At 41.4% G+C, this 24,029-nt stretch overlaps 2 protein-coding genes across 3 annotated transcripts in view; one reads left to right on the top strand and one right to left on the bottom strand.

The window, feature by feature from the left end:
• The window catches only part of CCDC81 (coiled-coil domain containing 81), a 32,494-nt gene extending 18,248 nt beyond the window's left edge, over positions 1-14,246 (top strand). The window contains exons 9-15 of the mRNA XM_036324740.1: positions 309-455; positions 1,321-1,425; positions 4,444-4,616; positions 5,239-5,317; positions 5,547-5,767; positions 12,036-12,161; positions 13,679-14,246. Coding sequence (XP_036180633.1) covers positions 309-455; positions 1,321-1,425; positions 4,444-4,616; positions 5,239-5,317; positions 5,547-5,767; positions 12,036-12,161; positions 13,679-13,820 — 993 coding nt within the window. The 3' untranslated portion in view covers positions 13,821-14,246. The remainder of the gene's footprint in view (positions 1-308; positions 456-1,320; positions 1,426-4,443; positions 4,617-5,238; positions 5,318-5,546; positions 5,768-12,035; positions 12,162-13,678) is intronic.
• Positions 10,859-24,029, bottom strand: part of ME3 (malic enzyme 3) — a 188,631-nt gene continuing 175,460 nt past the window's right edge. Inside the window, exon 14 of one of the 2 annotated variants that reach the window (XM_036324742.1) lies at positions 10,859-10,891. In XM_036324742.1, coding sequence (XP_036180635.1) covers positions 10,874-10,891 — 18 coding nt within the window. In that variant the 3' untranslated portion in view covers positions 10,859-10,873. Of the gene's footprint in view, positions 10,892-21,345; positions 21,589-24,029 lie in introns of those variants that run through there. The other variant, XM_036324741.1, reaches the window with a different exon arrangement.

Below are 24,029 nucleotides of genomic sequence, written 5' to 3'. Positions count from 1 at the left end.
TTAACATGTGGATATGGCTCCTGTAGTCAGGACTCCAAATTGGACTGTCATCAATCTATCTACTAGTCAATCAACTAGTTAGAAATAGGGCTGGGAAACCTCTTACTAACTCTCAGTTGCTATTAAATGAGAGTTGAGTAAATCCTCTTGAATATTTGTGGGGCCCACTCTGCAAATCTCATTTTGCTAATTATCATTAACATATCCTTTTATAACGTCTGCTTTTTGATACACCTAACCTTTGGAGAGCTTGTGAAGGCAAAAAAGTAAAAGGTAAACTTAATTTGTCCTAAAACTTGTTATTGCAGGAGTTGTGTTACATATGTTTGCAACGAACACAACAAAATTCCCCATTGTACTTCAGTGAGGAGAGGAGGAGGAGAGAGATAGAAGAGGAGCAACTCATACAGCAGTATCAAATGTTGAAAGATCAAGATACTTTCTTCAAGCACCAGGTAATTCAATGCCTTGATGAAAGAGTGTTTAACATGGGACAGTAGACCATGATTATAAAAAGGCATTTAAAATGTCCTATCACATGCCTGTAATGGAACACATTTAATCACTTACGTACTGCAGGACTGCAACTTAGGTTTGTGTCCAAGTTTTCACTAATAATAAAGAACACTGGGATGAATATTCAAGCAGCTGATTTCTACCCCTTCCCCCATAAGGCCTGAGTTTTAAAGGTGGAATTCCTGGACTTATATGGCTTTATTGTTCATTTCTGGTAAAATATAATCCTGGTCAATGCTTCCTTCAAATTCATGGCCTATGTCAAGAAGCAAAGACAGAATGGCACCTGTGCAGGTGCACTGTCAATAACTGGTTTGTGGTCACCAATAATTGACCCTTTCCTGCATTTGTGATATAAGGTAAGGAACCTTCCATTCCTTCTTATGTACCCTATAGAGGTGTTGCCTGAAGCCCAAGAACAGGGAACAAAAACTTTCCCCAACCATTGCCTCTAAAAGGCAGGTTTCTACCTTGGTTGGATTATTATATATATATATATATATATATATATATATATATATATATATTATTGATTTCAGAGAAGATGGGAGAGGGAGAGAGAGAGAGAAATATCAATGATGAGAAAGAATCATTGATTGCTGTCTTCTATACACCCCACATTGGGGATCGAACCTGCAACCTGGGCATGTGCCTCTGACTAGGAATCAAATGGTGACCTTCTGGTTCATAGGTCGATGTCCAACCACTGAACCACATGGGCCGGGCTTGGGTGGATTATTTTAATATAGTTGAATTAATTTTTTAAAGGCTATATTTTAATGTGTTTTTTTCCCTCCTCTAAAGATGAGAAGTCTGGCTAATAGAGAACAGAATCAAAAAAATGCTGCCTATAATCTTGGAGTTGCTGAAGCTGTGCGAACCCACAAGAACGAGAAACCTGGATTTTATGTAAGGGTCTTTTTAGAATTTCTATTGTGAATACCTGCCCCCCCTGTGAATTTTGGGTTCTGTTGTCAACAAAGAATGTCCGGCCTATAGAAAAGTTTCGTAAGAGTTTATTTGAGTCAAAAATTTGAGGATATGCCCAGGAGCAAAATCTGAAAGGATTGAGAAAATGCTCTGGAGAATTGCAATTTTGTAGCTTATTTTACACTTTAGAATCAAAGGAGAGAGAACCTAAAGAAAGTTACATGAAATCCATTGGTTGTAAATTAAGGGGACAGGAAAAAAAGCAAAGTGGGGAAATTTCTGGGATTAGATAAAAAAGCAAAAGAGAAAAACACATACTTCTTAGATTTGTGGGTAAAGGAGAGTTAATAATTAGCACAGCACATAGAGATGGTGTGTGGGGAACAGGATCACAATGGTTTTGATGGTCTTGTGCTGTTGGTTGTGCCTTTGAAGAATAGGAAAAGAAAATTACTCTGACATTTCCTAGATGCATAAGAACAATAGAGTTCACAAGGTAAAGGGTGACCTTTGCTAAGGAAGCTGTAGGCCTGGGATATGACCACCTGCTAGATGACCTGCCCAGGTGGAAATTTATAATCAGAGCATCCTGTGTGGTTACTTTTGGTCGCCGAGTCTGTAAGACCTGCCAGGTGGCTCCCCTGAGCATGTCAGGTTTAGTTTATGGCCACCTTTTCTTTCACACCATATTGCAGGTTGTGCTGGTTTTTAACTGGCAGACGTGAAAAGTAGGCTGTGCCTGCACAGTGTTCACATTCAGCATACAGTCCTTATTTGTCACTACAGTGCTTATTAATGATAGAAATTGTCAACCAGGAGCTGGGGTGGGTCGTAGGGGACAGTCTACTAAAGTCCTGCCCCAGGAATAGCTGATTGAAAAGGAGAACCTGCGTTACCTGAGGGCTTGCTAGAAATGCAGAATCTAGGGTCCCACCCTAGACCTCCAGAATGGGAATCTGCATTTGAATAAGATCCTTAGGTGATCTGTGGGTGCATTAAAGTTTGAGAAGCCCTGTTTCAAATGGAGGTGAGCCACCTGCTTTGTCACTGATATTAATATTTTCAGTCATTATATGTCTACCTTTATTTCTGCCTGAATCTTTCTCCTTTCACTCACTATCTAAGTGGTAGACTGACCCTCTAGACATCAATCTAATAAAATACATATTTTTTGTCCATTGTCAAACATTTATTAATGCATTTCTATGTGCTTGCCACTTTGCTGGTGGCTAAGACTACAAAGATGAATAAGACAAGGTTCCCTTTGAAAGAGGTCTGAAGAAGGTGGTGGGAGAGACAGATTTAAAGGGTCAAGAGTGTGGTATGCCAAATGCTATGATAATCTTAGAATACCACACTATGCAGGCAAAGAGGAGAGTCACTTAACCCAGACCAGAGATCTGGGAAGACCTCCTGGCCTATAAGAGTTAGGAAAAGACCTGAATGGAAGAAGAACCTTCCAGGCAGGGATGGCGGGGAGGGAAGGAGGTAGAGCACAGTGCTTTTGAGACTTAGGCATGATCTTTCTGTCCTCTTAGATATAAGTTGCACATTATATGTATTACTGCCCACTTGGTATCTCCTATTTGATATATCTGTAGACATCTTAAACTTAAAAAGACCAAAACAAAATTTTTGATTCCCTTTCTCATCCTGTTCTCTCAGCTTTCCCATTTTAGTAAGTGGCATCACCAGGCAGACAGTTGCACACCCAGATTCCAGATTCCTCCTTCTCTGTCTCCCACACCCAACCATCTGCAAGTCCAGTTGCCTTTACCTCCAACATGGATCTAGCACAGTGATGGCGAACCTATGACACGCGTGTCAGAGGTGACACACGAACTCATTTTTTTTTGGTTGATTTTTCTTTGTTAAATGGCATTTAAATATATAAAATAAATATCAAAAATATAAGTCTTTGTTTTACTATGGTTGCAAATATCAAAAACTTTCTATATGTGACACGGCACCAGAGTTAAGTTAGGGTTTTTCAAAATGCTGACACGCCGAGCTCAAAAGGTTCGCCATCACTGATCTAGCATCTCTCCATCTTCAATGTTACCACCCTAGTCTAAGCCACATTATAAGGCCGAACTTCTTCAACACTCTCCCTAATTAGGCTTGCCTTTCTACAATCTATTGTCCACACAGCAGCCTCTCAGAATGATTAATCAAGACATATCTAATGGCTTCCCATTGAATTAAAATAAAATTTAAACTTACCTTGACCTGTCAGGTCCTCCCCTGTTCTTTGAGCTCATCTACTTCTATTTTCCCTTGCTCACTATGCCTCTGCCACATGGACTTTTTTCTGCTTATTAAACATGCCTAGCTTGTCTTCATAGTGTCTTTGCATTCGCTGTTCCTACTGTATGGGACACGGGTCTCCTCGTCTCCACCGAAAAGCGTTCCCTAATAACCAACCAATTTAATCCTATTCCCACCCAGCCACTTGCCATGATAAGGGCTTCATAGCACTTACCACAACCGTAAATGACCTTTGTATTGCCTACTGATTCACTGTCTGTCTCCTGCTCCAGGGTGTCTGCTCAATGAGAGCAGGGTGGTTTGTGGGTCTCAGTTCTTGGTCACTGTTGAATCATTAGTGTTTAGAACAGCCAGACCCAGAGCAAGGGTGCAGGTCTCCTGATTCCTGCAGTTCACCTCTTCACTGTCCTTGCTCATGCTTCTGCATGCTCAGAATTCCTTCTTATTTCCTTCTCTGTGTTGTGTATGCACCAGCTCTGGACCTACTCCATGAAGTCCTGTTTTATCTCAGACACTGGGCTTTGGTCTGTGCTGCTAGATTTATCCTTGAGTATATTCGTATTATTCTGTGCATTACCTCAACACTAGCTGGTCAATGTGTTGAGGATTTATAAATATTATAAATTAATAACTACTTCCTGATTTATTTTAGCTTTCTGAATTATTACCTTTATTCTTTGTTGCTCTTTGGTATTCTAGAATAAATAAATTGCTTCTCTTTCATTCTAGAAATCCTGCCTATTTGATAAACGGCCATTCAGTCCTGAGATAAAGGCTTTAAAGCAAGAGGAACATATCCAAGGTCTCCTGAAACAAATTGATACTAGACGGGAAAAGGAAATAAAGCAAAGAGAAAACAAAGAGTTGATGGAACGCCTAGAACAAGTGCAACTCACAGAGGAGTGAGTCTAGCTAGCTAGATGAGCTCAGGAAAACAGAGCCGGAATTTTTAAAAAATATATTTTTATTGTTTTCAGAGAGGAAGGGAGAGGGAGAGAAAGATAGAAACATCAATGATGAAAATCATTGGTCGGTTGCCTCCTGCACACCCCCTACTGGGGGTTGAGCCTGAAACCCAGGCATGTGCCCTGACCGGGAATCAAACTGTAACCTCCTGGTTCAACCACTGAGCCATGTAGGCCAGGCAAGATCACTTTTCTTAGAAAGGAATCTTATGATGAATCATTTTATAGATTATAGAGACACTTTTTGCTTTCCTATCTAGATTTTTTTAATGTACAAGGTGAGGAGCACTGCCTGCCCCCGTAGTAGTGCATTTGTATAATATGATCAGCACCTGCTTATTATCCCTGTCCTGTCTGTCCAAGACATTGTCCACTAGGCTATGGATTCGAATGACTGTTTTCTTCCTTAAAATGAATGCTCCTTAAAGGAACGCTCACTTTTTACTCACCAGGCTCTTGTTCCTAATAGTTATTAGACATGTTTTGATGATGTTAATCTGTCTTACTAAATACTCAGTAACAAACTTTACCCCTACCTTCCCTTATTCTTAACTGCCAGACTTGCTGCCCAACGAGCCAAATATATACAAGACAAGATGGAAGAAAAGGAGTGTTACAAGAGGGCTTTGGATGCACAGGTAGGGGAACAGTTATTAATTTAAGGATTGTACAGTGCTTCCGTAGCATTCTAAAATATGTCTAAATACTGTGATGTTATGAATCCCCTTATGTGTTATCCATTTGGTGGTTTTGGGGCCCCCATTCCTTCCTGAAGGAATTGGTGTGTTACTACTGTGCTGAAGCCTCGTGCATGAAGTTTATTCCCTGGTGTAACTGTAATCTGCATTATGTGTGTCCCTGTTTCAGATAAAGAACAGATTCCCCCAGCTGCCTATATCTGAGCCCGACTCTTTTGAGCCCCTCTTTGGCAGGGATGAGACTGAGCTGATGGTAGAAACGCGAAAGCGAGAACAGAATTGCATGAGACAGCAGCAGGAGGCAGCTGCTAGCCACAAGAGGAAAGCCATCCTGAACCATCTGGTGGACCAGAAGCGGGATTTGCTGATGCTGCAGAAGACACAGCAACAGTAAGAGTCCCCAGATCATTCTTCGTCTTCCTCCTCCCTACTTCCTCTCCCCTATCTTCCTCTCTCTCTTTCTCTTTCTCATACAACAGCAGAAAAGCAGTAAGAATAGTGATCACACTGAGGAGATACTATGTGCAAAATGTTGTCCTAAGTTTATTGCATGCTTGATCCTCACAATTCACCCTATAAAGAAAAGTTATCAAATTTTAAAAAAACACTCTGAACTCTCTTGATCCTATTTCTCTCTCCAGTTACCTCTTCATATTTTTCTTTCCCTTTCCTGTACAACTTCTTGAAAGACTTGTCCACATCAGCACTGCCATTGGAAATACAATGGGAGCCACAAATGTGCTGTTGTGCTCAAATAGACTCAGGCATGAAACTCGGGCCCTTTCTCAACCTCTGATAAACCCCTTCCTTCAAAGAACTGTGCGTGTAGTAGCTGTACTGATGATTGCTGGGGAGGGGGTGGGGAGGGTGACAGGGTAGTCAGAAAAGGACTTCATGCCGTAGCAATGCAAGTACCTTTACATTCAAACACCAGATACCTAGTTCTTTAAAAGCCCTGATTTAGGCAACCTGCCAGTGGGGAGTTTTATAAAATCATCAAAGTGCTCAGGAGTTCCAAAAGGACTTTTCTTCAAAGGAATCTCCTCTTTTTAGAAGGCGGTTGTACTTAAAAAATAAAAAAAAGTTACTTTATTAACATTTTATAAATGGTCAGTGGGATGGTGCGAAGAAGTGTTAATGTTCTACACCAGGGCGGTGCACACATGAAAATATGAGTTAGAACAGCAGGTGGAAGGAGTATATTGTGATAAGGGTGGGGTTGCGTTATTAGGAGAGAGAGGTAGGAGTAGTTAAATGCTTGGCTTTTAGAGCCAAGTCACATGTGGGAGTCTTGCATCTTCCCAGGGCAATATATATTTGTATGTCTGTATTTGCTAAAATATTGAACTAGTCTTATATTTCTTGAAAACTAGCTGTTGCCTCAAACCCCACAAGTGCACCCCGGCTGCTCAGGCTGTCCAGCCCCTCCCTGAGATTCCCCTCCTCCACCCCCCATGAAAGACCACTTCCAGTCCATTCTGATTGATCGATGTGGCTCTGCCATTTTCCTGGTGGCATATTGGGCATGTCACACACCGCTGAGAGCATTGGGTTCCTTATCGGTTGTTAGGGATAATACCAGTATCTTCCTCCAAGGTGGTTGAGGGTTAAATGAAATGATTCTTGTAAAGAGGTTCTGTTTTGTAGCAAACAGCCTCCTGCTGTCCCATGGTGGCTCCGCCTTCCCATGCTGCTGTCCCAGCCAGCTCCTGCCCTTTGCATCTATTGTAGAGGTTATTGCAGCTTCCTCCTCTGCTGCTAACCCTCAGCTGCTCTGGTTGGTCTCCTAAACTTAGATTTAGGAGGAAAAGCTGTATGACCTGAGCCAAACCGCACATGAGGTCTTCGAGCTCCTTTCCTCCTGCAAAAGGACAACCCCACTTGCCCTCCTGTCCTGTCTATGAGATTATGTACGTGGAGGATGTTGGAAACTGCAAGACTCTGAACAAATACGAACTGTGGTCTGTATTTGATTATCTCTATGACCACAAAGTCATAGACCCGTTTTCTGTGTGGGCCGGACCCTTGTTTTCCGGTTCTATATCCTTTAGTGGTTATTCCAGATTCTCCTACTTCTTTCATCTTTCTTAACTCCTTGCCCTCCTGGCCACCTCAGGATGTGATCTCAGGTCTTTGTGTGGCAAATAGAAGGTCATTTTCTCTCAGAGGGAATAGCTTTAACCTGTGCAATCCAAACAGGTCTGCTAAAGTATTGTTTTACTTAAAAAAAACTTTTTTTTTTTATTGTTTTATTGCTTAAAGTATTACAAAGGGTATTACATATGTGTCCTTTTTTCCCCCGCCCTTGACAATCCCCTGGCCTCCCCTACCCCCCAGTGTCTTATGTCCATTGGTTATGCTTATATGCATGCATACAAGTCCTTTGGTTGATCTCTTACCCCCCTCCCTCCTGCCCCCCAACCCTCCCTGGCCTTCCTGCTGCAGTTTGACAATCAGTTTGAGGCAGCTCTGCCTCTGTATCTATTATTGTTCATAAGTTTATAATGGTCTTTATTATCCATGAATGAGTGAGATCATGTGGTATTTTTCCTTCATTGACTGGCTTATTTCACTTAGCATAATGCTCTCCAGTTCCATCACTGACGTTGCAAATGGTAAGAGTTCCTTCCTTTTTAGAGCAGCATAGTATTCCATCGTGTAGATGTACCACAATTTTCTAATCCATTCATCTACTGATGGGCACTTAGGCTGTTTCCAGATCTTAGCTATGGTGAATTGTGCTGCTATGAACATATGGGTGCATATATCCTTTCTGATTGGTGTTTCTGGTTTCTTGGGATACATTTGTGTTCAGTGCCTGGTACGTTGTGCCTTGTTGTGTTGTATTTTGTGCCATTCTGTTTTTGTTTTTAAAGAAATGTAACAATTTATGCTGATTAATATGTTTATTGGTGGAGAGATTAAAATAAAAATGAATAATCTCCCCTGACCAAGTAGTCAGTGTTAAGGTTAATATATAAACTTTTATATTTTCTCCTATTCTTTACACATAATTTAAAACAATGCACATGTATTTTCCCCTTCATTGTTGTAAATGAAAATAAGACCTATGAGCTCTTTTACATTACTGCCCAACCTTTCTTAACCTTCTAATGTGTCATTAATTTACATTTATGTCAGTACATATATATGTTCATTCTTCTAATTTAATAATAATAATATCTATAATATGGATGGATTACTATAATTTAACTTCTGCACCATTAATGAACATTCACTTTGTTTCCAGATATTTTGCTGTAACAAATTTGCATTAACATTTTTTTTAAAATCCTCACATGAGGATATTTTTTCCATTGATTTTTAGAGAGAGTGGAAAAGAGGGAGGAGGGGGAGAAAGAGAGAGAGAAACATCAATGTGAGAGAGACACATCAATTGGTTGCCTCCCACATGTTTCCCAACCGGGCTGGGGATTGAACCTGCAACTGAGGTACGTGCCCTTGACTGGGAATTGAACCCGAGACCCGTTAGTCCACAGGCTGATGCTCTAACCACTGAGCACCGGCCAGGGCTGCATTAAACATTTTAAATATATACTGTTTTACATATAATTTATACTTTTAAAAAATTTCTATTGGATAAATTCCTAAAACTGAAGTTGCTAGATCAAGCATATGGAACATTTTCAATATTACCAGGTGCTGACAGTTTGTTTTCTATAAAGGTACCCTAGTTCATTTCCACCAGCAGTCTTGTTGCCTCCCCTCTAACCCTACTTCATTCTCTTACTTTCTAGGCATTTAAATTAAACTGACTTTTTAATCTATATTTTCAAGGATAATATAAAAATGGCCATAAAGCATATGAAAAGTTGCTCATCATCATTAGTTATAAGGGAAATGCAAATGAAAACCACAATGAGATAGCTGCCCATTAACAAATGGTTTCCATATTCTGTGAAATGTGTGTGGTAAGCTTTATTCAACCACCAGCTGTCATCATTTGCTCTGTTTGAAATAGAGGTCATTTAGCATTTAATTATAGTTTGCCTTTCCAAGATAAGAGATAGTTCATGATGTATTAAATATTTACTTATGTGAACCTGAGATACAGTGATTCTTTACTCTACTCCAGTGAGTAAAGATGGCAAGGTAGGAAGGTGAGATTTAAAATGTGTTTTTTTATTTTTTTAAAACACATTTTTGTTGACTTCAGAGAGGAAGAGAGAAATAGAAACATCAATGATGAGAGAGAATCATTGATCGGCTGCCTCCTGCACGCTCCCTACGGGGGACTGAGCCTGTAACCCGGGCATGTGCCCTGACTGGGAATTGAACCAGTAACCTCTTGCTTCATGGGTTGACACTCCATCCACTGAGCCACACCAGCCAGTGCTGAACACAGGATCTTGAAGAGATATTTGCACACTCATGCTGATGACAGCATTATTCACAATAGCTGAGCAATGGAAGCAACCCAAATGTTCACCCACAGATGAGTAGATAAACAAAATGTGGTATATACATACAATGGAATATTATTCAGCTTTACAAAGGAAGGAAATTCTGACACATGCTACAGTATGGTAAACCTTGAGGACATTATGCGAAGTGAAATAAGTCAGTCACAAAAAGACAAATACTATATGATTTCAGTGTATGGTATTCATAGAAGTCAGATTCACGGAACAAAGTAGAAGGTGGTTGCCAGGGGCCAGAGGGAGGAAGAAATGGGGAGTAGTTTAATGAGTTTAGAGTTTCATCTTTACAAGGTGAAAAGAGATCTGGGTATTGATTATACAATGATGTTAGTATACTTAACATCATATATCTGTACACTTAGAAGTGGCCAAGATGCTCAATTTTATGTTATGTGTTTTTGACTACAATGAAAAAAACTATAAAAAGAAAAAAAGGTTAATAAATTATGTACAATAGGTACCATTCAGTCATTGAGCTCCCATTATGTGATAGGCATTGATACTTTCTGTGTATTATTTCATCTAATCTTTATAATGACTGCTATGCTTGTTAGAAGAAAATGCTCTTGGAAATGAATGAGCACAGCACATTATTGCCTTTTATTGGTGGGTCCTGACACCTAGTGGTGGTTGCTACCTATAACAAAGCCTTTCAGAGCTGGCTAAATCAATTGTCACATACCAGAGTGAAGTCTCTTCTAGACTTTATTGAGAGTTGATGGTAAGAGTTTGAGCTGGGCAAGAAATAGGCACATATAAAGAATTTGGTCTAAGGTGATTCATGACAAGCAATGACTATGCATTTGGAGATTAGTCATAGAAGCACTTAACGTTAGGAATATTGGAACATTGTTCTTGAAGGAGACATTATACAGCCGTCACTTTGAAAATATGACCTTCATCAAACACTCCTTTTTTGTGTGTTTTACCTTCTTTACAATGTTAGATATTGTCTCGATCTCATTTTCTTTTGCTTAGTCACTTCTGTCTCTTTTCTCCGTTGCACACCTGGCTACTTTGTCTTGTAAAATGCCTGCAGCAACTGGGAGGCTGATTACTGACATCTGAGAGGCTGGAATAAAGGGAAAGAAGCATAAAGTATTGGAAATCCATTTCAGATGATTCTTCAGAGTAGTTAAATTGGCCTCAAATTGGGGGGTGGGGGACGAGAAGAGATAAACCAAAGAATTTATATACATACTAGTGACCCGGTGCACAGATTTGTGCACATTGAAAGGAAATTAATTAGAAGGTAGCCGGTGGGGCAGGACTGGGCAGGATGGACCAGACACGCTCTGGAGCCAACCTCCGTGGTCCCTCCCCAGCATCTACAGAGTGAGTGGGGTCCCTCCGGCAGGTGGGGTCCCTCAGCCTGGCCTGTGGGAATCGGGCCGAAACCAGCTCTCCGACATTCCCCGAGGGGTCCTGGAGTGCGAGAGGGCACTCTGCAAAGTTGCTGATACAGTGATTCTTTACTCCAGTGAGTAAAGATGGCAAGGTAGGAAGGTGAGATTTAAAATGTGGTGTAGAACACAAACACAAGTGTGCCGTAAACCAGATTCGGGGCCAATAGTGCCCCAGCAACAACATAACCCATGGCTGAAGGTGGAATCGCGCAGTGAGGAATCAGGCTCCCTCCTCTCTGGTTCCAGGGTGCATCACCTGAGAAACACTGCAGCTCGGCAGCCCCTACATTGAGCATCTGCCTCCTGGTGGTCGTGTGCATCATAGTGACTGGTTGGACAGTTGGACACTTAGCATATTAGCCTCTTATATATATAGATATGCATAGCCCATGGACTTGGGCAATAGGATAGTAAAGACCTGGAGGAGTGGGTAGGGGCGGGAGGCAGGGGAGTAAAGGAGGGGGAGTGGGAGATATCTGTAATACTACCAATACTAAAACTATATTTTAAATATTAGCCTCAAAGGAAATTAATAGCTTTCAAGGCTGAATTTGCTAATTGGAAAAAGGTTTCAATCCTGCTAACTTAAACAGGATTGAAGATGAAAGGTCCTAAACCCATACATCATTTGAGAGGTAGGAGTTTCACTGTGGTATTCTTGTACAGTGTTCATATCTTTTGGTACATTTCAAAGAAAACAAAACAGGTGGTTTTTGTTTAATTTACCATAAAAGGAATGGGGCTCATGAGGCTGGTATATATTCTCTCCCCGATATTGTGAACAGAATCAGACTATTCTGCTCTCCCCAGGCACTTGGCGGATAGAGATGCTGAGCTAGAGAGAGTGAAGAAGATGAACCAAAGCTTACTGGAGGACTGGAAGCAGAGTGCTGAGATGAAGAGGCAGCGGGACTGGGAGGAGAAGGCTTTTGAGCGGTAATACCTGACTGGAACCAGAAGTTGTGGGTTTGCAAAGAAAATCCCTTCTGCTCCTCGTTTACTTTCCTCTAATCGTGGGATGGCCAATAGATTTCAAGAGGCAACTCCAGTTGATCAGTGGTGGCTGCCTAGTGAACTTTATGGGGAAAAGAATTCTGGGTTCAGTGAGAAAAATGGCTCCAATGTATTAGAAACGTCTGCTATGAATATGGGATTGGAGAATATTGTGTTATGTGTTATGCAGTTGCCATCTCTGCCCTAATCTTTGCCTCTGTACAGGATGGCTCTATTTTCTTTTTTTGTGGAGGATGGGGAGGCATGGGGGGAGCAGGGTGGGAATTGTCTTTGGAAATAACTAGTTGGAAATAGGGAGACTGAGTTTCCATCTGAACACATGCAAGGCTTACAGAATGGTCATCGAAGAGCAGAGTCAAGGGGTTGTGGGCAAGATTGGCAACTGGAAAAATGAGAAACCCAGTATGGAATCAACCAAAAACATCTTCTTGGAATGTATCTTTGTTCCTCTCTGCAGCTACCCTTTTACATTCTAGAGTTAGGGAATCAAGCTTGGTTTTGAAAATTTAGCACTCACTTTGCAGAGGCAGCTAATATGTTCTTATTTGTGAGATGGGGAAGTAAACACCTCCCTGGCTTTGCTAACCCAAGAGTTTTGGAGTTCAAATAAGGAGGTGGAGAAGTACTACTCTTAAAAATTAAAACACTTTACAAATGTAAGGTGTGACTTCATAGAATGCTAAAAACTTGAAAAAACAGGCCAAGCCTATACAATCAAATGCTATAAAAATTTGAACATACCCAAATAATATTTTAAATTGCCAATTATCAACTAATTGTTATCATGGGCAAAATCTGTCATAATGGATCTTGATCTGTAACTCTCCTTTTCATTTTAGATTTTCTTTTAAGGCATTTTTTTGGGCCTGTCTTTGTAATGTGCAAAACCCATATTTTGTGACAATGAAAGTATGAGGGATGTCATGGAAAATAGGTTCCCAAGTGGAAGTGGGGTGGTTTGATTGGTTGGAAGAGGAAGTAAAAGGGGAGTTGGAGATTTCAAGCCATTTTCTCAGTGTTGGGGGCAAGCAGATAAAGGCAGTGAGATTAAGCACAGGGGGATTTGAGTTGGATTTTGGAAGCATGCTTGGCCAACATGGTGACCAAGGATAGAGGAGACACAGAAATGACCTTGAGTAGCAGGATAACACAGCTGCTCCAAGGGCATAGCAGAGCAGACCTGTGTCCCAAAGACCCAGGCCAGGTGTGGGCAGGGACTCCAGCAGGAAGCAGGCAGGAAGAAGGAACTGGTTGGTTTGAAAGAGAAAACAAAGCCAAAGCAGGTGGGAGATGACAGGTGGGTGGTACGCTCCTGGAGGGCAGGGGCCAGGGGTGACTTTCCTTTTGTATCCCTTCCACTGCCCTGGCTTCCTAGCGAGGCCCCCAGCAAGGACTCTGGGGACGCCCGCTCATGGCTGCCTTTCCTCACCTCTCCTTAGGGCCTCGGACAAGCTCTTCCTCCTGGACCAGTGTGACAAGTACCGGCGCTGCAAACAGTGCCAGCGCAGCACCTCCAACGGGGGCCACAGCCACCAGTGGCCGCTGAAGAAGCACCTGCAGGGCTCCGGGCTGTTTGTGTGAAACTCAAGAGTTTGGACCTGCACTTCCTGGTCAAAGTTCTTTTTTTTTTAATGTCTGAAAAATTGTATTGTGCGGTTTCAGTGCTTTCGGGTAGCTTGCGTTTTAACCGCTTACCAAATTCACAAAGACAGGGTCTCCCCTCCTGTCTTCCTCCCAGCCCCATAGAACCCTGCTGCCACTGGAGGGGGATGGCACCCAGCTTTATTCTGGCTGTGGGGGTTCCGCTGACTCAGCCCCGCCACTCCCTCTGTGACTTTGTGTAAAACATGGTATCTTTCCTTCATATGTAATGAATAATTTAGTCATAATAAATATTTTCTACATGCCTGACTGTGTCTAGTAATTCATATTGGTAAACTTAAAAATAATTGTCTTTATTGATTTTTAGAAAGAGAGGGAGGGAGAGAAAGAGAAGAGAAGAGAAGAGAAGAGAAGAGAAGAGAAGAGAAGAGAAGAGGGGGGAGAGAGAGAGAGAGAGAGAGAAAGAAGCACCAATCAGAAGCACCAATCAGCCCGACGGGGAACTGAACTGGCAAGCTTTTGGTGTACAGGACAATGGTCAACCAACTGAGCCACACTGGCCAGGGCTTAATAAACATTTTTAAAAGGTAGAGATGCTTTGTAGCTAAAACAATTTTAATTATAAAATTTCTGAAAATCTTATAGTTCTTTGCCATATCTGTTAGAAGCTGCTTATTAGCTATTATTTTTATTTGAAGTGTGATATTTTTCCTTGTCTTCCTAACCAAAAAAGTGGGTTTCTACCAATGAATTGATTAGACATTTTACATGCTTTTTGAACTGTGTTAAGATAATATTTGGGTACTTGCTACTTTATTTTATTATATAACTAGATGCCTTGTGCATAAATTCATACACCATTGGGGTCCCTCAGCCTGCCCTGCGGGATCGGGCCGAAACCGGCTCTCCAACATCTCCTGAGGGGTCCTGGATTGAGAGAGGGCACAGGCCAGGCTGAGGGACCCCACCTGTGCACTATTGGGGCCGGGGAGAGACAAGGGAAATTGGCCAGCCAGGGAGGGGTTGTAGGAGGGAGGGCTCCAGGGCATGTCTGGCCTGTTTCACTCAGTCCCAATTGGCTGGACCCAAGCAGCAAGCTAACCTACTGGTCAGTGCACGTCATAGCGAGTGGTTGAGCAGCCTTAGCATATCATTAGCATATTATGCTTTGATTGGTTGAATGGCCGACTGAACACTTAGCATATTAAGCTTTTATTATATAGGATTGCTAAAATGGTGATATGTTTAATGTTAGTTTAAACATATATTCATTCTGTCTGAAAACACAGTTCTGCAGGAGAAATAATTTGTCATTGTTCACCATTCACCAGCTGGTATAAGAGCTTAAGCATCGAAATAAATAATGAAATTCAGGAGAGAGACTTAATTTAAGTAAGATGGTATAGTTGTGTCAATTAGTAAAAGTAGAAACAAAGGCATTACTAAAGATAAGGAAAATCATTATTTAAAGTTTCAATTCACCAGGAAGTTATAACAATTCCAAACTTCATGCATCAAACAACATTGGTCCAAAATATATAAAGCAAATATGGACAGAACTACAAGGAAAATTGATAAGTTTACCACAGTTGTGGGAAATTTTACTGTCCTTTCAGAAATCTGTAAGAATAAAGATTTGAACAAAACAATTAACAAGCTTGATCCCATGAACACATAAGGGGCATTGCATCCAAAAGCGAAGATCCATATATTTTTCAAAGTACATGAAATATTTTATTGAATTTGACTATAATAGACAAACATAAAGATTTCAGTAAATTTAAAAATATCTGAATAATACAAACACTTTTCTGACTACAGTTAAGCTAGGAAAAAAGTTAATATCCATGCATTTGGAATTTTAAAAAATCTATGTTTAGAGACTTCTATTTCTAGATAGGATGAAGTAGGTCATGGAAGCCCAGCATCCACCCTGTAACAACCAGAAAAATATGGATAAAAATTTTAAATCATATGTTTAAAGAAGTGGGAGCTGTGAAAGCAACAAAGACTAGGTGAATAGGAATTCCAGAGGAAGGAGCTGAAGTAAGTGGCCATTTTGGCTGCTGGCAGCATTTACTAATTCTGGTCTGGGATTAAAAAACAGGCTTGATCTTTGTAGTGGGTCTCTACTGAGGGAAAGAGAAACCCAGCAAGGCTTTTGGTGGTCGTGTGTGTGTGTGTGGGTGCAACAGACTGGAACATTGAGAAGCTTGGCCCGTTTCCTCCATATGTTGCTAGTTGAGTTCTTCAGAAAACAAGATACTGAATCTGAGATTTGCATTTGGAGGTTTACTGGGGAGTCCTCTCAGCAATGCCTGTGAGAGAGCTAGAGTACCAGCATGCGGCAGAAGAAGTTGAGTGGAGATACATGTAGTTTTGCAGCAATGGCTTCAGCCAGTCTTGCAGGGAGCTCTGAAACTAGGATGGCCATTTAGAGGTGTCCCCAATTGAGGTAAGGGGGCTGGGCCTCTAGACTTGAATCAAGTAGTCATTGGATGCAGGCTGTCTCCTGGGGATGAGGGCGTAACCTTGGGTGAAGCATTTTTCTTTAGTCAAGTGTAATTCTCGGGGAGGGAGGGTACACCTGTGAACCTTCAGCTGCTGATACTCCTGACAGCTGGTGTAAGGAGTGTTTCAGAGCAGAAGAGCGACCCGGGGGGTGCAACCACAGCACCCACCATTCTAAACAACACTTGCTGAATTCTGAGGCCGAGAGAGGCTGGGGAGTTAGAATGCAGACTTAAAAGACAGACGAAATCTCCCTTAATCTCATTGTGCTTAAGAGACAAAGTCCTGCCAGAAATAGAGGTTACAATCTTACCATGTCTCCTAGTCTATTGCTTGTCTCCGTCCGTCCCCCCCCCCCGTTTATTTTTCCCCATTACCATTTTTATCCCTCCTATACCCTCCTTCACCTTCACCCATCCCCTACCTCCCATAATCACCACAGTGTTGTCCATATCCATGAGTTCTCTCTTTCCCCCCCTGCTCAATCCCTCCACTCTCCCAGCATCCTCCCCCTCAGGTGTCAGCCTATTCTCTAAAGTCTGTGCCTATTTTGGATGTTAGTTCAGTTTGTTAATTAGATTCAATATATGAGTGAAATCATATGATATTTGTCTTTCTTTGACTTATTTCACTTCGAATAATGTTCTCCAGGTCCATACATGCTGTCACAAAGGATAAATTTTTCTTATTTATTTATTCATTCATTTATTTACGGCTGAGTAGTGTTCCGTTGTGTATTCAGCTGTTTCATCCACTCATTTATTGATGTACTCTTGGGCTGCTTCCAGATCTTGGCTAATGTAAATAGCACTGCAATGAACAAAGAAGTGCATGTATTTTTTCATATTTGTGTTTCACGTTTCTTCAGATAAATTTCCAGAAGTGGAATTGCTGAGTCATAAGGCAGTTCCATTTTTAATTTTTTTAAAAATATTTTTTATTGATTTTTTACAGAGAGGAAGGGAGAGGGATAGAGAGTTAGAAACATCGATGCGAGAGAAACATCGATCAGCTGCCTCCTGCACACTCCCCACTGGGGATGTGCCCGCAACCAAGGTACACGCCCTTGACCGGAATCGAACCTGGGACCCTTGAGTCCCAGGCCGACGTTCTATCCACTGAGCCAAACTGATCAGGGCAGCCATTTTTAATTTTCTTGAGGTATTTCCATTCTGCTTTCCACAGTGGCTGCACCAACCTGCATTCCAACCAACAGTACATGAGGGTTCCCTTTTCTCCACATCCTCACCAGCATTTGCTGTTTGCTGATTTATTGATGATTGCCATTCTGACAGGTGTGAGGTAATATCTCATTGTGGTTTTAATTTGCATCTCTCTGATGATTAGTGATGTTGAGCATCTTTTCATGTGTCTATTGGCCATCTGTATGCCCTCTTTGAAGAAGTGTCTATTCAGGTCCTTTGTTCACTTTTTAATTGGATTGTTTGTTTTTTGGTGTTGATTTTTATAAGTTCTTTCTAATGTTGGATATTAACCCCTCATCAGATTTATCAGAGAATATGTTTTCCCATTTAGTGGGTTATTTTTTTCGTTTTGTTGATGGTTTCCTTTGCTGTTTAATAACTTTTTAGTATGATTTAGTCCTATTGTTTATTTTTTCTTTTGTTGCCCTTACCTGAGGAGATATATCAGAAAAAAATATTGCTATGAGAAATGTCTGAGATTTTACTGCCTATGTTTTTCATGTGTTTTTTTTTGTGTGGTTTTGTGTCTAGCATTTAAGTATTTAATCCATTTTTAGTTTATCCTTGTGTGTGGTGTAAGAAGGTGGTGTAGTTTAATTTTTTTGCATGTATCTGTCCAATTTTCTCAACTTATTTACGGCTTTTGTTAGGAATTTTTTTGATTACTGCTTCAATTTCACTAATTGCAGTCTGTCTATTTAGATCCTCTGATTCTTCTTGATTCAGTTTTGGGAGGTTGTATGTTTCTTGGAAGGTATCCATTTTGTCCAGATTGTCCAATTTATTGGCATATAGTTGTTCATAATATATATTTTTTACAATCCTTTGTATTTCTTTGGTGTCAGTTTTATTTTTCCTCTTTCATTTTTGATTTTAATTATTTGGGTCCTCTCATTTTCTTAATGAGTCTGGTTAAAGGTTTGTCAATCTTGTTTATCCTTTCAAAGAATCAACTCTTGATTTCATTGATCTTTTGTATTTTTCTTTTTAGACTATTATTTCTGCTCTGATCTTTATTACTACTTTCCTTCTACTCACTTTGAGCTTTGTTGTTCTTTTTCAAGTTCATTGAAATATAAAGTTAGGTTGTTTATTTGAGCCTTTTCTTGTTTCTTGAGATAGGCCTGTAATGCTATGAATTTCCCTCTTAGGATTGCTTCCCTGTGTTCCACAGATTTTGAGTTGTTGTATTCTCATTTTCATTTGTTTCAAGGTATCTTTTAATTTATCCCTTGATCTTCCTGTTACCCATTCATTGCTTAGTAACATGTTATTTAGTCTCCAAGTCTTCGTGTGTTTTTAAGTTTTTTTTTCTTGTGATTGATTTCAAGTTTCATAGCGTTATGGTCAGAGAAGATGCTTGATATGATTTCAATCTTTTTAAATTTATTGAGACTTGTTCTGTGTACTAACATGTGGTCTATCCTAGAAAATATTTCAGGTGCACTTGAAAAGAATATATATTCTGCTGCTTTTTTTTTCTCTTATTGGTGTGTTTCAAAGTGAAAAAGTTTTAAAATTTGATGAAGTAAAGTTTATCAATTTTTCTTTCATAAATCATGCTTTTAATCAGTCACCAAGATTTTTCTGTTATATTTTCTTTTGAAATTTTATGGTTTTTAGCTCTTACATTTAGGTTTGTGATCAATTTTGAGTTAATTTTTTGTGTACGATATAAGGTAAATGTCTAAACTCATTTTTTCTTCTTTCTTTCTTTCTTTTTTTTTTTTTTGCATGTGAATATCTAGTTGTTTCAGCTTCATTTGTTGAAAAGACCATTCTTTACCTCATTGAATTATTTTGGTAGCTTTGTTGAGAAATCAAAGTATCATCAATGTAAGGACTTATTTGTAAATTTTCCATTTTCTATTGATCTACATGACACACAGTATTGATCATTGTAGTTTTATAGTAGGTTTTCAAACTGGATAGTGTACTTTGTTTTTTTTTTTTTTCAAAAAACTAGCAATTCTAGGTCCTTTGCATTTTCATATAAATTTTAGGATCAGCCTATCAATTTCTACAAAAAATCCTTCCAGGATTTTGGTAGTTACTGGGTTGAATTTATAGATAATTTGGAGAGAATTGCAGCCTTGACAATATTGAGTCTTCAAATTCATGAACATAGTACACTCTTCATTTATTTAGATCTTCTTTAAGTTCTATGAGCAATGTTTTGTAGTTTTCAGTGTATAAGGCTTGCACTCTTAAATTTTAAAGTATTTTTTGGATGCTGTTGTGAATAGAATTTTATTTCTATATTGTTTGCTGCTAGTATATAGAAATTCAATTGATTTTTGTATATTGACCTTGCATCCTATGAACTTTCTAAACTCATTTATTGGAGGGGGATGAGAGAGGGAAAAAAGAGAGAAAGCTTGGGAGAGGGAGAGAAGTGCTATTCTATTCTTTGGCATCTTCTGCACATAGGGGTGGGCAGTGGTAGGTCCCTAATCATGGTTTATTGTTTTCTTTGTTCTATAATGAAGCTAGAGGTTGGAAATTACCATCCCAATAGATTTTAGCAATTTGGAGTCTCTGATTGCAGGGGCTGCAGGCTTGTCCCCACTCCATGGTAGACTCTGATGAACATGAGGAAGTGAAAGCTATAGTTGAACTTAGTTTAAGAACACACAGGACAGACTGACACCATTCTAAAAGAAAACTGCTTGGTTTGCTGAATTATTTAAGAGTATGAAGGGTGGAAGAGAGAGTGTTCCAAAGCCAGGAAAATGAAATCAAGTCTTTCCCAGAACTCCCCATGGTGCTCCTCCCTCAGTACTTCACTTCCTTCTGCCTCCTTAGCTTGCTGACCCTCCGCACCCACATTTCTCTGGTTTTCCTTTTAGTAATAACCAAAAAGGAATGTGTATTACTGAGCAACTTACAGGGCAATGATCATTTCTGACTAGTTAGTGAACTGCCTCCAGCCAGTCAGCCTCCGCATCCATTGGTGACTCAAAGGGTGTGTATTCCTCCAACTGAGATTGAACTCCCTGATGGGTGGGTCACACTTTCTGGCCAGTGGCTATCCCCACCATCCTTCATTCTTGGAACTTAGTGCAAACACTGCTCCTTCTAAAGCCTTTTCTTCTGCTCTCATAGGAAGTATCCTCTCCCTTCTTTGAGCACCCTCGACCATTACCTGCACTTCTTTCATGGACTTACCACTTTATGCTTTGCAGAAAAATGAATTGTGTCCATATCTCATCTCTTTCACTAGATTTTGAACTCTGAAAGGCTCAAGGATATGGTAACGACAGCAAAATGAGATTTGCAGAGTGGGCCCCACAAGTATTCAAGAGGATTTATTGAACTCATTTGATCAGAAGTATCCATAGCAACTCAAAATTAGCAAGAGATTTCCCAGCCTTATTTCTAACTAGTCAATTTTGATGAGTAGGTAGATTGATCACAGTCCAATTTGGGGTCCTGAGTAACATGTAGACCATATCCACATGTTAAAGAGTGATTCCCAGAGCTCTCATGGAGAAACGGAAGTCAGAGGAAGATTCTGATTGAGTTTTGTTTGTTTGAAGACACATACCTGTCCTGCCTTATAGTGATCTTGGAAAGCAAAGTTCTAGCAGGATTCTGGCTTTCCCACCAGGGCTAGCCAATATAGCCATTAATAGACAAGGAAGTTTTTTGGAAAGAGATCAGAGGAAGGTTATAGAAAATTGAACTCAGGGCCTGTAGGGACAAGGCTCTCACTTACTATTTACTGTATGCCCGGGCATCTCCCCTCACACCACAAAGTTCGAAGGAAAAACACAGTGACAAGGATGGCCATTTTGGAATCCATTTATATTATCAGTGTTATTTTACTCTGGGCTTCATCTAGCCCCACACCAGCCTCTGGGACCGCATCAGACTGTCTGAACATTCATGGCTTCCTTAGGCCACGTGTAGGTGTCCAGTGTAAAGGAGTCATAGTCTGGAGTGTAGACCAGGGATCTTATAAAAGCCTCCTTGTCCTTGGGCTCCGGGTAGTAGGAGGCCAAATTGTGTTTGTACGCGAAGTCAAGAACCTAGGGAAAAAGATGTTTGGCTGAGGAACTGGATCAAAGGAGAAACCTGCCTAAGGACCCTTCTTTGGGGGCCAGTGGAAGGGTATATACCCTAACGAACCAGGTGTGTGTGTGCTGCTCATGAGCTGGGACCCATGGAGCCACTGGAGAGGAAAGATGTTGAGCTTTCTGTCCAAACCATTAAGCTGGTTTGGCTCAGTGGCTAGAGTGTCAGTCTGCGGGCTGAAGGGTCCCCAATTCAATTCTGGTCAAGGGCACAGGGCCAGGTTGTGGGCTTGGTCTCCAGTGTGGGGCAGGCAGGAAGCAGCTTTTGATCAATGATTCTCTTATCATTGATGTTTCTATCTTTCTCTCCCTCTCCCTTCCTCTCTGAAGTCAATATATATATATATATTAGAGGCCCGGTGCACAAAAATTTGTGCACTGGGGGGGGGGGGGTGCTCAGCCCTGCTTGTGCCCTCTCGCAGTCTGGGACCCCTTGGGGGATGCCCATCTGCTGGCTTAGGCCAGCTCCCTGAGGGATTGGGCCTAAGCTGACAATCAGACATCCCTCTGGTATCCAGGGAGCCCTTGGGGGATGTCCACTTGACAGTGGGGAGCAGGCCTAAGCTGCAGTCTGACATCCTTAGTGCTGCTGAGGAGGCGGGAGAGGCTCCCACCACCACTGCTGTACTGGAAGCCATCAGCCTGGCTTGTGGCTGAGCAGAGCTCCCCCTGTAGGAGCACAATGACCACCAGGGGCAGCTCCTGCATTAAGCGTCTGCCCCCTGGTGGTCAGTGTATGTCATAGTGACCAGTCATTCCTAGTCACTCTGCTGTTAGGGTCAGTTTGCATATTACCCTTTTATTATATAGGATAGAGGCCTGGTGCATGGGTGGAGGCCGGCTGGTTTGTCTTAAAGGGTGTCCCGGATTGGGGGGGGGGGGATCCTCCTGGGGTGCCTGGCCAGCCTGGGTGAGGGGCTGATGGCTGTTTGCAGGCTTGTCAAGCCCCCACCAGTGGGGACCCTCAACCCATGGAGGTTTGGTCAGCCTGGGTGAGGGGCTGATGGTTGTTTTCAGGCTGGCCACACCCCCTTTAGGGTCAGGGGGTCCCCACTTGGTTGCCTGGCCAGTCTGTGTGAGGGGCTGAGGGCCGTTTTCAGGCTGGCCAAGCCTGCCAGCGATGGAAGCTCTGAGCCTCTCCTTTTTTTCTTTTTTTTTTAATTCTGGGATTTATTTACCTTCTATAATTGAAACTTTGTAGCCCTTGAGAGGAGCTCAGAGCAGGCCAGGGTGGGCAGGAGGGAAGCCTCCTGCTTGCTCCAGCTCCATGGCCACCGCCGGCTGAAAGCAGGTATCTGGGGTTTATCTTCTATAATTGAAACTTTGTTGCCTTCAGTGGAGCTCAGAGCCAGCCGCGGCAGGCGGGAAGCTTGGCTTCCTCCATCACTGGAGCAACCAAGCCTCCTGCTTGCTCCAGCTCCTTGGCTGCCGGCCGCCATCTTGGTTGGGTTAATTTGCATATAGTCACTCTGATTGGATGGCAGGCATGGCTTAAGGCATAGCGAAGGTACGGTCAATTTGCATGTTTCTCTCTCTCTCTCTCTCTCTCTCTCTCTCTCTCTCTCTCTTTTAGAAGTATTACACTAAAGTCTGCCTCTGCTTTTAAATACCCAAGGGCCTTTAGCAGTGACATTATCCTTGTGAAGCCTCAGTTTCCTCATCTGGAAAGTGGAGGTAAAATGACACCACTTCTCTAGAGTGGTGCCAGGGTAAAGTTAGGTAACAGGTACAAGTGTTCAGTACTTGATACTACCCCCTCCAAATGGTGTGAATTGGAAGAACAGCCGGGGCATTGTTCTCTGGGTTTTATACTTGGCTTCAGAAGAGCATTGTTAATCCAAATATCCCCAAAGGAAGACACTAGACATGGGACAGCTGGACTCTGAGTTGGAATGTTGGTCATGATGGTTGATTCTGGATCCTGCACTGGACAAGTCATGGGGAGTGACACTATTGTGCAATGCATTTTCTGAAATTATTTTTAAAACTGATTATAGAAAATGTAAAGTATATATACTAATAGAGAAGTAATAGTATAATAATCCTCATGTATTCATCACCTAGATTCAACAGTTATCAATGTTGGGTCAGTGTTCATTGCACCATGTTCTGATTCTTTGAAAACCTATCATCTCTGCATGATCTCTAGGGTGGAACTTTTCCTTGAAATGTTCCATGAACCTGATCAGCCCATGGCCACTCATTCTGAGAGAAAGGAAAGGAATGAACACCTACTCTGGCCAGGAAGGCACTCAGTGTGGAATTCTGTTTTAAAATTTTCCAGAACTCTGGGAGAGAGGAATTACTGGTGCCTTTGGAAAAAAGAGGAAACTGAGATTCAGGGAAGTGACGTGATTGGCCCCAGGTGACTCTGCTGCTGATTGGAAGAGCTGGGA

The sequence above is a fragment of the Myotis myotis genome, unplaced genomic scaffold (genome assembly GCF_014108235.1).
Source record: "Myotis myotis isolate mMyoMyo1 unplaced genomic scaffold, mMyoMyo1.p scaffold_m19_p_10, whole genome shotgun sequence".
Lineage (NCBI taxonomy): Eukaryota > Metazoa > Chordata > Mammalia > Chiroptera > Vespertilionidae > Myotis > Myotis myotis.
The sequence above is the reverse complement of the archived record's forward strand: the minus strand, read 5'-3'. Positions and strand labels throughout refer to the sequence as shown.